Consider the following 14,965-nt stretch of genomic DNA (forward strand, 5'->3'; position numbering starts at 1 on the left):
TGATAAAATATTTATAACCAGTAACTTAAGGTGTAATTGCTACGTAGCTAACTGAACCAACCAACAAAGCTAACGTTAGCTTGCTGATATACGACCAGTTTAGAGAGTAAACGAAATATGAAATGTGGTCGACACATCTGACCTGACACTTTATAATGATGTATACTTGGAAGATTTTAAAATTTTATTTCACAAAACAATAATAAAACATTGTGCTAACAATAGACTAAATAGCCTAGCATTCACAACATTAGCTAGGTTAGCAAAATCAGATGTATCCCACTAATTTTAAGCTTCATCAATGCTACGAGCTCTGAAAAGCACATAATTCTACACATATACAAATAAGATAAAGTTATACCTAAAAGGTTACCAATTAAATTTTATATATCTTTTGTGGAGCTGCAACAATTAGTCGATTCATCAGTCGATCGACAGAAAATTAATTGTCAACTACTCTGATAATCTGCCTCTCAAATGAAAATAATCTAATATGGATGAATGTTTTCTTGTGTCTTTATAGACCAAACAACTAATCAGTTAATTGAGAAAAATCATTAGTTGCAGCTCTAGTAGAGTACCAACACTGTAAACCACTTCTCATGGTGCTGCCTGATAAGACTTCCACTCAGCATCGTGTTGAGTGTCTCTTGTGTTTGCTATGTTACCTCGGGGCAAACATGGTGAGGCAAACTGTGAGTCGCTGATTCTCCCTCTCTTTCTCCCTCTGACTCATCAAAGGACAAGTGCTTTTCCTGAGAAGTGCTGGTGATTCTTGGAAAGCCCCTCTCTTTAAACGCTTCCTGGCAGTGCTTTCCTGGCAGCTGCAGTGTGTCATACATTTAAGGGTTGTGGTTTGTGATGGGACTCGTCATTTTCAAAGGAAAAAGATGTAAGAAATTTGGAAAGTTACACCAACTTAATCTTCTCTGTTTCCTTTTTACTCTGCCCTTATCTTCCATGTCCCTCGTCATCCTCCAACAGCCTCCAGCCTGTCTGTCATCTATCTCTCTCAGTCTGTTGTTGTCTTTTATCTCTCCCTGGGCCATAAACAGAAAATTGGTCCAAAGCTTTTGGAGTTGGCTTTTTTGGCTCAGTCCCAGGTCAGTAGTTGCCCTGTCTAATTAAACGATACACATCTCCCTCACACTCGGCTGAGCAGCCCTTCCCTTCAGAGCCCTTCAGAGCCCTTCAGCTCCCGTCTTGGCCTTACATGGGGGAATTCATATCAGAGGAACAAGGAAGGTCGCGTTGACCGAAAGAGGCAAGGAGCACATAATCATGATTGATGTAAGGGGCCTTTTCATTTTCCCACAGACTTTATTTTACTTCCAGCATCTGAGCCGCATCGCTCAAGGCCATAGAGTATCCTACGTTTTAGTTATAAACTACAAATTATTACGTGTACTTTAAACTAAACATATTTGCTGGTCGTTTCAAAATGCAGACAATACAGTTTTAATTTTTTTTGGTGAATTTTTCCTTTCATTCCAGGCAGCCATTAGTTTCCACTCATTTTAGTATAAAAAACAAAAGACAGACTCTTTAAAAACCTCCTTGAGTTGTGTAATCCATCACAGAACACATCAAATCAAAACTGGATGACTGAATGATAAATCTAGATTGATTTGAAAAATGTGCATTTCATTATCTCTAGAACTGCAACACTTAGTCCATTAATTGGCAAGAAATTAATCACCAACTATTTTGATAATCGATTGATGGTTTTGAGTCATTTTTTAAGGAAAAAAATGATCTGGTTCAAGCTCCTCAAATGTGAGTATTTTTAGATTTCTTTTTTGAATTTGTATCTTTCGGTATTGAACTGTTAGTTGGGACAAAACAAGACATTTGAGGATGTTACCTTGGGCTTTGGGAAACAGTGATCAACATTGGACAAACAACTAATAGACTAATTGAGAAAATGATGAAAGTAATGGTTAGTTGCACTCCTAATTACATCATAGTGTAACTTTGACAAAACTAAATGCGTTCTTGATGTTGTTTTGTTTGCTGGTTTCACACTAGAGGCGAACCGAACCATGGTTCAGTTTGAGCCGGACCGAGACCACCTCTTTATGTCGGACCAAGGTTTGGCTGTTTGGTCCAGACTGTGGTCCGGGTGAGGGTTTGCCAGACCAAACAAGCTAGGTGTGAGAGGGCCCTAGATCTGCAGTAATCACAAATATTTATATTATAAATGGATAAAATGACTATGTGTCGAGTGAGAGAGGCTGCTTGTAGTGACAAAATCACAGAGAATTATCACCCGACTCTACAGAGCATTTTAGCATCTTTTAGCTAATTGTTTTGGTTTTTTAGAAACTTGACTGTTTTTCTTCAGTCTGATTGCTCTCATCAACCTCACATTCAGTTTATACAAGCTCTGATAAACCTACTCGTACGCTGCTGGCCCAGCACCAAACACTGCAAGCATTTAGCAGCTAAAGAGCCAGATAATTCTGTCAAGAGTTGGTGGAGATCTAAACAGAGCTACAAGAAAAGTGATAGTTGGACATGAACAAGTAAATGTTTTTCTAACAGGCCATAACAACTTTATGAAGTGATAATATGTCAACAATGTTTACAGCTTGTTCCACTGCCCCAAAGTGGCAAAAGAATCAATTATTGCTATATGAAGTGGGTTTCTGTAATTTTTTTTTTTTTGCCCAAACAAAAAAGGTGCAGTATACCTGCCCTAACAGATGAGCAGCACTTAATTAATAAAATAAAATAAAATCATAAGCTCTGAAGAAGTCATGCTGTTGCAAGTTTATGTGCTTGTTTACTGTCTACAGACCAGCACTTCATGTTTTGGTTGATATTTTTGTTTGTTTAAATTTCATGAAAGAAAAACAATTCCTCTGAACTGCAGCTGAGCAAAGTGATCCACTTATTTTCAAGGATTTATATAAAAGGAGAAGTAATTTCTCTCAGTTTGACATGATCTTCGGTTTCAGTTTTTTGAACATGAAAAGACAACAGTCCTGGTCACTGACTGATTGGCCCCCCGACTGCAGGGGCCCTCACAGAGGTGAGCAGGGGTCAGCCCGCCTCCTCCTGCTCTCATTAAGATTATAGCAGCACATTAGCGAATAGCTCCGGGGCAGGGAGAGGGAAAGGGCTTTAATCAATACGAGACTAGTTGTTTATTTTGACTGACATTAGTCGCACACATGACAGAAGAAGAAGAAAAAACAACCCACCCAGACAACACCCAACTACATCATTAAGAGTGTTAGACAAGAAAATGAGCCAAACGCAGTGATGCTCAAAGATCCGCTAACACTTCTCCAAACCCTTTAGCTCCCTTTGTTTATGTTGTAAGTTTGATTTTCTGAGAAAATATCACATGAATGCAGCATCACGTAACACAGACTTAGATATCCTGTAGAGCTGAAATGATTGAGTAGAAGTTATTTGGATAATTGATTAATTATTGAGTCTTCTTTGAGCTGGTTCCAGCTTCTGAAATGTGATGATTTTCTGATATTCTCTGTGTTATTTAATTGTAAATTGAATATCTTTGGGTTTGTATGTGAGTTAGCAGGATATCTCTACAGCTGCAACAATTAGTCGATTAATCGATTAGTTGATCAACAGAAAATTAATCGGCAACTATTTTATTAATCATTTGACTGTTTTTTCAAGTAAAAATGACAAATATTCTCTGGTTACAGTTTCTCAAACATGATGATTTGCTGTTTCTACTTTTCATAAATGAATGTCATAAATTTTATATCTTAACATTTTAGAAAACAAACAAAGTGAAGATGTTACTGTGGCCTCTGAGAGATTTTTTCACTACTTTTTAACATTTCATACAGTAAACGATTTATTGATTAATCAATGAAAATAATCATTAGTTGCAGCCCTAGATATCTCATAAAATATTTTACAGATATTAGTGATATTTTTGTGAAACTTTGAAATGATTAGTCCACTAATTGATTAGTCAATCAACAAAATTAATCAGCAACAATTTTAATCGTTTGAGTACTTTTATAAGCAAAAATTACAAAAATGTGCCTGTACTGGAACTGGAAGATGAATCGATAATATAAATGATCCTTGCAGCCTTAGCTTTAGTTAAATAATTTTTAAAAGTATTTTCTGAATTTTTGAAAAAACATGCTTTTTTTCTCATTAAATACTCCTGAAATAACACCTGTCACTATGTGTACTTTGATGCAGATCTGGATTTAAAAATTTTACACATTTTGTATTTTGAAAATAACAAATTAAAGTCCAAAGATGATGCATCTTTAGCAGGACCAAACACTCTCAGTTCTTTATGGTTGAGAAACTCTGATCATCTAATGATTCAAGTCCCAAAAGTCTCCACATAAATCCAGTGAACTGACACTTGAACGAAGTGCGATCTGACTGTCAGACAGGTGACAACATAACCTGCATCCAGCAGAGAAAAAAGAAGCTGCGCTCTCCCCACCCAACGTTTAATACCTCTGTAATGACTGAACTCACAAACCTTTCCTTAAACACACCCTAACAGACACGTAGCCCTCACATTCCCACCCTGCACAAATAAACAACATTTCCACGCTGTTATCATGCAATTACACTGAAACTATAGTGGTGCACAGTGCGCTGCAGGTGAGAATGTGTCCTTTGACCTGCGGGAAGGTGTGAGTCACATCAACACCGGAGACACCTGACTGCAGATCTGTGCTCCTTCAGTTTCTTTGTGTGGGATCTTGGTCTTTCTGCATGGTGACCTGCAGGCGTCCTTTTTACAATTGTCTGCTCACCCACCGAGTTTGGAGAAGCAATACATCTTCCAACCGGGGGCCAGTCTTGACCTTTGACCCCTCTTGAGATTTAGCTGTGACCCACCCAGTGTTAAGGAAAGCCTGGTGGAGGGTCTGATGGTTATATGGAGCACGCTGCTGAATGAATTGACACAACCTTACAACCTTTAACAGATGTTCAGACTGGAGGCTCGGCGGTCAGCTCTGACCTCTGGATCCGCGCTGACTATGAATGAGGCAGCAACAATCGAACACTCAGTGGCCTCGTATTCATGGAAAGAGTTTCTTTGAGCGCTCGTGGAGCGTCTTTGTGCTTCAGCATCTGCTCCACTTAAAGATGTAGTAAAACATTTCACAGAAAAGAAATGAAATACTATTGTATGTCTGGACAAAACACCCACAGACATTTGTGGTAAATGACTGAATGAAAGACAGATCGTGTTGTTGGTTTTGTTGTTGCCAAAATGTCTAGACTCAGACTGTTGCTCAACTACGGTCCCTTCCCTTCACTTCATTTCACTTCACATCACTTCACTCGCTCCTTCCACGACAGGGAGAACAAACTTGGTACACCATCATACCTCAGGGATTATAAGATTATCTTTTCACAGCCACTTTGACTGCGGCAGAGCCTCCCGGGTCATCTACAGTCATGGTTTCACAACATGAGTAACATGAAGAGATCCATGCAAAAAAAAAAAACAACAAAAAAACCCCACAGTGAACAGTGAGCCAGACCACCGAAACTTTAAAAAATTACAATCACAACTGACATTTCAACAATGAAGCCTGTCAACCTCAGCGTTACTACACCCACTTCACTTCTAAATAAAAACTGTTTTCTTGAAGCTGCAAATGTTCCTGCAGGATTAGGAGTCAAATTTCTGTCTCCATCAGCTTAAACACTAATGGTCCAATGGCAGAAATCCCAGATCTGGATCACCACCAAATCCAAATCAATTGTTCCTTGGCCTAAAGCCGATATGTCCGTCAAATTTCATGGAAATTTTTTTCACGGGGGTTTTAAGACATTTTGCTGACAGACAAAGAAACGCACTAACTGGGTAAAAACACAGCTGTAATCCTGTATGGAAGGAAACCTTTCAATCAGTAAAGTACAAGCTTATCGTCAGGTTTGTGCAAAGACACACAAACACGGAGCAGTAAAGTCTTATCTGACTGAACCTTGAGACTAGACAGCGTTCGTCAGGAATATCGCTGTCTGACTTCGTTATTTTCTCTGACGGAGAACAGACGTTCAAAGTAACCAGGGAACGGTGTTTGGATGAGCAGGATGCTTTGGCAGAAACATGACAAGGACAGATTGTTCAGAAGTGTTCACAAGTTCAAAATGCTTTCATATTTTTCACAATGAATAATTGGAGCAGCTGGGATGCAACTGTGCATTCTTTCACTTGGCACCAGTTTGTTAAACTTGTTATTTTAAAAGTTGTCAAAATGCAGGATTTGTTGCATGGGAGTTTATGTGTTTTTTTAATAAATCTTTGACTAGATTAGAGCTGTAACTAACCATTATTTTCATTACTTTTTTGATTAATTGTTTGGTTTATTAATTGTTTAGTTTATAAAACTGGCCATTAATTTCCCAGAGCCCAAGATAATGTCTTCAAATATCTTGATTTGTCCAAAACCCAAAGATATTCAGTTTATACGGATATAAAACAGAAAAAAACAGAAAATCTTCACATTTGAAAATCTGGAACCAGAGGATGTTTGGTGTTTTTTGCTATAAAACTCACTGACACAATTAATTGATTATTAAAATCATTGCCGATTATTTTTCCTTCGACTTAATCGATTAATCAACTAATCATTTCACCTCTTGACTGGATTACTGACCAGTCTTTCCAGGATATAAACCCACAGGAGACAGACAAAGGTAGAACAGAAGTGAATAATAAATATTTAGACCATTTCCGTTTGTACCTTGAATAGAAGAATTACATCATGTATACCCAAAATGACAATAAGCCTTTTTCATGGCAGACATATTGAGTTGTGATAGTGGGAAAAACACAGGTGTTATTAATAACATTAATGATGGATCTGTTATATTCAAGTGTCCCAGTAAACCTTGGCATTGAGTCAGAAAACACAATACGAGGACACTGAAGCTGCTGAATGGAAAAAAACCATCAAGATCAACACCTGTGATTTTCCTGCTGTGACACCTAAAGATGTCCACCATGAAAAAGACTCATTAGTTGCATTTCACATTTTTCAAAATCAATAAATTGGGATGCATCCATGGTTTTCACTTCTGTACCTTTGTAGGTTTTGTATTATGTGCGATTGTGTGATTTTGGTGAATATAGTGGAGCATTTAGCAGCTAAGAGTTGGACTTGCAGTTCATTTGCAGAATGATGTATGTGCAGAGTTTGTTTTCACATCCATCTGCTGAAGATGGAAAGTTACTCTGAGCTCACCTTAAATCTCAGTTTAAGGTGTGTACCTACGAGAAGAATTTGTGACATCACAACTAGTTTGGAGCCAATCGTGGTCCAGTATCCGATTTACACAAGTGTGATGTGGAAACTTGAAGCTGCACAAACACTGAAAATGGACTTGACAGTGAAGTAGGAGACATCTTAAACTTTTGAAAAGAAATATATTTGCATATTTATAGATTCTTGATTTTTAAAGAGGAAGAGATGTCATTTTAAAGATTTTAATGAGGAAGTTGAACTTATTAGACTCAAATTATTATTCGAAACAGAAACATGTCTGAAGGGAATCTTTAACTAAGAGTCTTTTTTTTAAATACTGCTGTCCTTCTGCTCACAGTCCGCATCCACAAGGAAGAAAAGGATTGAAATTCCTCCCCACAGGAGAGAGTGACATCATTGCGTGTAACACCAAATTAGAGTCCTCGTTTTGAAGCTATATGCTCAGTGTTCCATGGTAAGTAGATTAAATCTGTTCACGGGGCTGGTGGCTCCTTCCCAAACAAACATTCCTCTAAAGAGTTATCAGAGAGACAGAAAATGCGCCCTGAGCCAAAATCTTTCGCTCTCTAGTGTCGACTTTCTCTTTCTGCAGACCATGTCCGTCTGACAGACAGCTTGCACATTTCTTGTGACACATTACATCAGATGCAGCTCACACTTTAACATCTTGGGTGCAGAGTGCAGAAATGTTAGCGTTCGAGTACTCCAGAGCAGCAGAGCAGCAGAGGAAACAAAGTTAAAAGACAGATTCAAGACAAATAAAAAAGACTTTATGCACAGTCGGAGCAAAAGGCTCAGACCCTCTGCAGTCCCCTGTGTTTGTGTTCTGTGTTGCAGGGACGGGATTAGATAAAATATGAGCAGGGTATTTATAGTTGGTGACATTTAAGAGATAAGCAGAATGGGTGGAATGTAGAGCCAAGAGTGGCAATATCACAGATACAGCGGGAGGATTACCTCACCCGCTGGCAGGAAGTATATAGCTCACAGCAGACTGAATCTGCCCTCAGAGAAAACACACTGTACAAGCCGCATCTCAGCTGCTTCAAGTCAAGTTTCTTTGATGAACAAGTCAAATAACGCATGAACACAAGTCTTAAGTCACCACATGACAACACACACATCTTTCAATACTGTGGTAAAGGATGCCAGAGCTACCTGCTGCTCTAATCTTGTATCTAACAATCAGCACAATCCCAAAGTTTTATTTGACACCATTTTTTCATGTGAGGAATGTAACAAATTTTCTTCTTTCTTTGGGGGCAAGATTAATGACATCAGGTCGAACATTTTCCTTTTACCTTTCTCTCTTATCTCATGCTCCTCTCGGCCTACAATCCCAGAGAGTTCTCACTAACTTGGTTAACAGAATGAAAACGACCTCTTGCCCCCTTTGACATCCTTCCAACATCTCTGTTTAAAAATGTCATTGGCTCTATTGTACCTGCTGTGCTCTCATAATCAACAACTCTCTATTATCTGGTCGTGTTCCTGCTCAATTCAAACAAGCTGTTATTCGACCACTTTTCAAAAAATCAAGCTTTGATCCTTCTCTACCCCAAAGAGAGTTACCCTAACCCTAACCATAACCCTAACCCTAACCCATCTCCAAGTTGCCTTTTGTAGCCAAAAATTTTAGAAAAACTGGTTGCTAAGCAGCTCACAACTGCAATAGATGAGCATAATATCTCTGATAAGTTTCAGTCTGGCTTCTGTTGGTTGCACTCACCAGAAACAGCTCTTCTCACTGTGTTGAATCATATCTTGATGCACGGTGATGCAGGAAAATGTTCAGTGTTGTTGAACCTCAGTGCAGCTTTTGATTGTGTGGACCAGCGTATCTTGGTGGAGAGACTTGAGCAGTGGGTGGGTGGGTGTGTATCTATAGGTCAGCCATGCAGTGGTTCTCCTCCTACCTCTCTGATAAGAGCTTTGCAGTTTTTTTTTGTTGGCAGCTTCACCTCCTCATCTAAAACTCTGTATTGTGGTGTGCCCCAAGGTTCAGTCCTTGTTCCTGTTCTGTTTGCCTTGTGTGTGCTTCCCCTTGGACAGATATTAAGGCACTTTAAAGGTATCTCATATCACTGCTATGCAGATGATATTCAATTATATGTTTCTTTTAAACCTCAAAACATATCAGGTTTAAATAACTGTCTAAATGCTGTAAAAACTGGATGGCAGATCATTTCTTACAGCTAAATGCAAACAAAACAGAAATCCTTATTTCTGCCCCTCCTAGTGTTGTTCCTGAGATAAGGGATGGGTCTCTTACCTCAACAGTTAAATCCTCCATAAGAAATCTAGGTGTGACTTTGGAACAGGCTCTGAATCTGGGCCAATATGTCAAGCGTCTGAATTGCTCTTGTTTTTTTCCAGCTGAGGATCAAAGTTCAGGCCCATCGTGTCTCAAGAGGAAATGGAAACGTTACTTCATTTTACTGTAACTCTCTTTTCACCTGCCTCAGCAAAACATCCCTGGATTGTTTACAAGTGGCCCAAAATGCTGCTGCTGCTGCTAAACTCTTGACCAGATCCTCCAAAAGATTTCATGTGACACCGATTCTGATTGCTCCTCACTGGCTCCCCATCAAATTCAGAATCCAATTCAAAGTTCTCGTGATCATCTATAGAGCTCGGCATAGTCAGGCTCCTGCCTACATTAGAGATCTACTGCAGCCCTACATGTCACCAGCAGGTCTCTGAAGTCCTCTGATCAGGGTTTGCTGGTTGTTCCTTAAAACTAAAGGAGACTTTTCAGGTTGTGGCTCCTAAACTTTTGAACTCTCTCCCTTTGGACTTAAGCTCTGTGGACACCTTTAAAAAGCAGCTCAAGACCCATTTGTTTAGACTTGCCTTTGTGTAATTTTTCTATTATCTATTTATTCTGGGTTTTTTTTTTACTGTGTTTTATGCCTGTATTTGTGTTTTATGCTTTATTTCCTCTGTGAAGCGCTTTGTGATTTCTCTGCTCTCGAATGGTAAAGTAAATAAAGTAAGTTACTTACTTATTTACTTACTTCCCCCTGCAATTCTTGTGATGAAGTGAGAACAAAACAAACAGCTTCCAACTGGAGGGAAAAAAAAAACTCAACTGTCCCTGGAATTTATCACCTCCCATCCTTCACTGTACTGCAAAAAATGTTCAAGGCTTTGCAGTTCATTATGAGCAAAATAACTCAAGGTAAATATTTAAGGACACCACATATTTTTCCCTCTGAAATGCAACATCAGAGAGCAAACAGCCTTCACTTAGAAAAGAGAAAAACTAAACCTGTCTCTGGAATTTATCACCTCACATCACTGCTGGACACTCACTTATAAATCATCTTCATTGAGTTCTCATGCAATCCTCCAAGCAGTTAAAGCCACACAAAACCTCACCAGAAACACATTTTTTAAAAATCCCAGAGTCTTACCTCGACATAGTGGATCCTTGTGGATTGGTCTCAGGTTTGTTACATTCGCGGTCAGGTGCAGTTCTGGTCCCCTATCATGGTGTGAAACGTCGCGGCTCAGATGCGCAGTGCATCCCAGCGGCTGGCTGCTCCGACGCACGGACTCCAAACTCAACACCATCCATGGCAGCCCATACTCTCTCCTGGGCTTTCCTTCTTCCTCTTCTTCTTCTTCTTCTGTTTTTTAAGGGGAACTTTAAAGGAACTTGTTTTTCCTCTTTCAGCTGCAGAGCTTGTCCATCCAAACAGCTGTCAGTTCCCAAAACACATCACATCAGTTTTGTCTCTCGGGAAACGCAAAGTGGGAAAAAAAGACGCATCTTCTGCTGCACTTCAGGTGCAGAAATTAAATTAAAATAAGGGAAATTCCTTTTTCTGTTTCTATTTTATATTAGACACCATCAGCTGAGAGGCACACACAAATTATTCCAAATGGGAAACAATTTAAATTCAGTCGCTGAAGTGTGTATAACAGTCTTACCATCGCCTCCAGGCAGGTGATTTTCACTTGCGCGCAGTCCCTGCCTGATAAAACTCTCCTGTAGCAACAGGTAGCTCCAGTAGCTGTTTCTTCTCTTTTCTTTTTGACCTTCCTCACAGCCCAAACCACACAGTCTATAGTCCAAAACAGGACAAATGTGTGGCAGAAAAGCCGCACAAAGAGCCACCGGCAGCGCTCCACTACTCCACCGCCCTCGTTGGCAGTGTGAGCGCAGTGCTGGTGTGTCTCTCTCTCTCTCTGTGTGTGTCTCTCTGTCTCACCCCCCCCCCCTCTCTCTCTTTCTCTCTCTCTCTCTCTCTCCACCTGAGCGCTGCATTCCTGCAGTGAACACGCCTCTCTCCCCCAATCACAGCCCAGCAGTTCCTCTAAAGTCAGAGGTGACAAGATGTTTCCTACAGAAATCCTGCAGGTGAAAAAGTGCTGCTGCACAAAGCTGGATGACAAACTTAAAGATCTCCTCCAGTTATGCATTAAGAATTAAAAAATACTCTGCTTTGAAAAATAAATTGTGTGTCATGTGAGTTTTTCCAAAAAAAGAGACAAAAACAACAAAAAATCTTAAAAATGCTGAAAAGTTCTGTCCGCTCTCCTTGTATGTGTGCTGGAAGGAATAAGAGTCAACATCAGACTTCTTTATGATGCTTATTGAATTAAGATTGTTTTCCAAAATATTTGTGATGTCACAAATTGTGCTTGTACATGTCGTAAAGTTAGTTTTAAGGTGAACTTAAAGAAACTTTCTTCTTCCAGCAGATGAATGTAAAAACATGTCAAACTCTGAACATAAATCATTTCTGACCAGAAAACAACACTGTGAAGTAAAATATCAGTAAAACATATTTTTGGATGGAGAGGGACTTTAAAATTTAAAGATTCCCTCCAGACATGTTTTGTGAAATGAAAAAAAAAAATCTGCTTTGAATGATAATTTGTGTCTAATATGGTTTTACCTCAAAAAAGTTCATTTATGTTGCTAAAAAGTGATAAATAGCACATCTCCTCCTTCTCCCTTGATGAAAAATCCTGAATCTTAATGTGTAAATATTTTTCATTTCAAAGGTTTTCCTGCTGATCAGAAAATGTTTCCTGTTTCACTGAAGTAGAATAAAGGAACAAGAAGAAAAACACCTCTAAACACAGGAAATATCACAATACAACATGTGTTCATTGCAAATAAAAGCCCTTTATTCATCATTTTAAAGTATTTTACCTTGAGTAAAAAGTACCAAAGGATGATGATGATGATGATGATGATTATTTGGTATGTAATTATATATATATATAATATTAATGTAACATTCCTGCAGGTATTGACTGTGCTGCTGCAATATAATAATACTCCATTACTGTGTACAAAAGTACAAAAGTATTTACAGCTAAATTTACTTGAAGTATCAAAAGTAAAAGTACTCGTTTTGCAAAAAAAGCAAGAAAAAAAAACAAAACCCAAAAAACCCTGTCCCTCTGTGACTGATGTATTAAATAAATTGGTACCACTTTCTAATAAGGCACCCTTTATAAATAGTTATTGATGGAAATGTTTCATTAATGGTTAATAAGTCATTTATTAATGCTTAATAGATGAGTTATAATCCAATAATTAAAATATATTCTGGGATGTCCAGGTTGTGAAGAATCTCTCTGGTTGGTGTTTATCATCTCTGTTTGGTAATGAAGCAAATAAAATGTTGGAAATCCGTTAATAAATGAGTAATAAGTTGTGAATAAATTGATTTTTGTCTCTTTTCCAGAAGGTTCGTCCCACCAATCAACAGGCAAAGTAGTTCTTAATAATGATTTATAATGTACCCATAAAGTATTAGTAAATGATTTATTAACCATTAATAACTCTTTATAAGGGGAACCGATACATTTAATAAAATACAATATTGATACTGATGCATCCATGTGTAAGCAGCATTATACTGAATATAGTAAAATGCTTTATATACAGTTTATATACAGTTAGTCCAGTGGTTTCCAACCTAGGGGTCAGGACCCTGCAAAGGGTCACCAGATAAATCTGAGGGGTCGTGAGATGATTAATGGGAGAGGATACTGATACACAAACATGTTTTCATTGTTTCGACAGTAACATTTACTGGAATGAAAACATGTGAGAAGTTAAACGTCTCTTTGATGAAACTGCTCACAACTCAGAGACAATAAAACACAACTAATCACTGACAGAGTTCACATGAGAAAAAGGTTGGAAACCAGTTTAATCTTTAGCAATGTGTTGTAATTTACAAGTTTATATGTAAATTTATGTGAGATTAAATTCTGAAAAGTAACTAGTAACTACAGTTGTCAAACATATGCAGTACAAGTACAATATTTCCTTCTGAAATGTAGCATAAATAGAATTACTTGAGTAAAAAACCTTTATATCGTTTTTTTTTTTAAATCACTACAAATAATAAATAATAATAATAAAAGTGACAACAGAAATGTAGCCGAGTGATTACACAACCACAACATAATGAACGGATGTCAAAGCATCACACACACACACACACACACACACACACACACACACACACACACACACACACACACACACACACACACCGTCCTCCAGCTTCTTGCCATCTCTGTCTTTTCCATCCTTTCACCATCACGTCTTTCATCACCATCTTACTCACTGTTTCATAATTTCTTCCCATTCTTCCGCTACTTTTTTCCATATCCCATCACCTCCTCCTCACCTTCCTCCTGCTCTCACTGTTTCACCAGGTGAGTGCTTTAGGGAGACAAACCCCATCTGCATCTACATGTCAGGACTCCTGTCTGTGTTAATCACTTCATACCTTCTCTTGTATTATAACTACATGAAACTGTATCCCGCGGGCATTTCCTTTGTCTCTCATTGTGCTTTAGATTTGAGGTGCCACATCCTCTTCTTGCAGGTTTTGTTGGAGCTCATCTTGTGATGTATGAGTCTGTAACATGCGAGTCATCTCCAGTTTCCTGCAGCAGCATGAACGGGAAGATTTGAGTGATGGTGAAGCAACCACATAGCCCCTCGGTGAACTCGGAGAACTGTCTCCACCTCGGTGTGTCGCAGGCCCCTTTAAGCTCAGCCAAGGCGGGAGACAGTTCATCTGAGCTGCGCTGCAGCTCCAACATGCGACCTTGAACTATCATCTGGAGCCGTGCAGACATAACAAAGGAAACAGGAGAGCGTTCGTTGGATGACAAAGCGGTCTTACATGGTCTCAAGGTCTTAAAAGAGTACTTAGCATTGTTCTTCTATTACGCTGTCAGACTCATGATGGTCATATGATGCACATTTGCAAGTCTGTACTTTTATTCTGGGGCTCTGCTGGAATATCTTTGCATGATTTACAGTTCAGACTCCTCATTTGTCTTATACTGGTCCTTTATGCAGCCTCCCAGTTCAGCCTCTGTCTGAAACTGCAGAATAAAACGTTGGCATTGTACGTTTCTGTAAACCACGTTGAATATCTACGTTTCAACAGGTGTAATAGGTATCATATCAACATTTCTAAAGTGAGGTAGTTCACATGAGATCTATATGAGCTGACTTTCTATTTAGGGGGAGGAGGGGTCGGTGGACGGCTGGGAAGTTTGTTGGAAATTTGTTGGAATCAGCAGAGAACACAGTTCGAGACCACCTCGAAAACAATGTCCGCTTCCCGTTTCAACTGACAAAAGTGGCTGTTTTTAGCGAGACGTCAGGGCATTTGCAGCCGTTTTTATTTTTTTATTTTATTTTAATCCAAACCACAATCTTTCTGTAACACTAG

At 38.8% G+C, this 14,965-nt stretch overlaps 1 protein-coding gene across 2 annotated transcripts in view; it reads right to left on the minus strand.

Annotated features, from left to right (window-relative positions):
• The window catches only part of adamtsl5 (ADAMTS like 5), a 46,129-nt gene extending 34,716 nt beyond the window's left edge, over positions 1 to 11,413 (minus strand). The window contains exons 1-2 of one of the 2 annotated variants that reach the window (XM_044356565.1): positions 11,175 to 11,413; positions 10,655 to 10,942 (exon numbers count right to left, since the gene is read on the minus strand). In XM_044356565.1, the coding sequence (XP_044212500.1) occupies positions 10,655 to 10,662 (8 nt within the window). In that variant the 5' untranslated portion in view covers positions 10,663 to 10,942; positions 11,175 to 11,413. Of the gene's footprint in view, positions 1 to 10,654 lie in introns of both variants that reach the window. The other variant, XM_044356557.1, reaches the window with a different exon arrangement.
• Between the last annotated feature and the right edge of the window lie 3,552 nt (positions 11,414 to 14,965).

The sequence above is a fragment of the Thunnus albacares genome, chromosome 1, assembly GCF_914725855.1.
Source record: "Thunnus albacares chromosome 1, fThuAlb1.1, whole genome shotgun sequence".
Lineage (NCBI taxonomy): Eukaryota > Metazoa > Chordata > Actinopteri > Scombriformes > Scombridae > Thunnus > Thunnus albacares.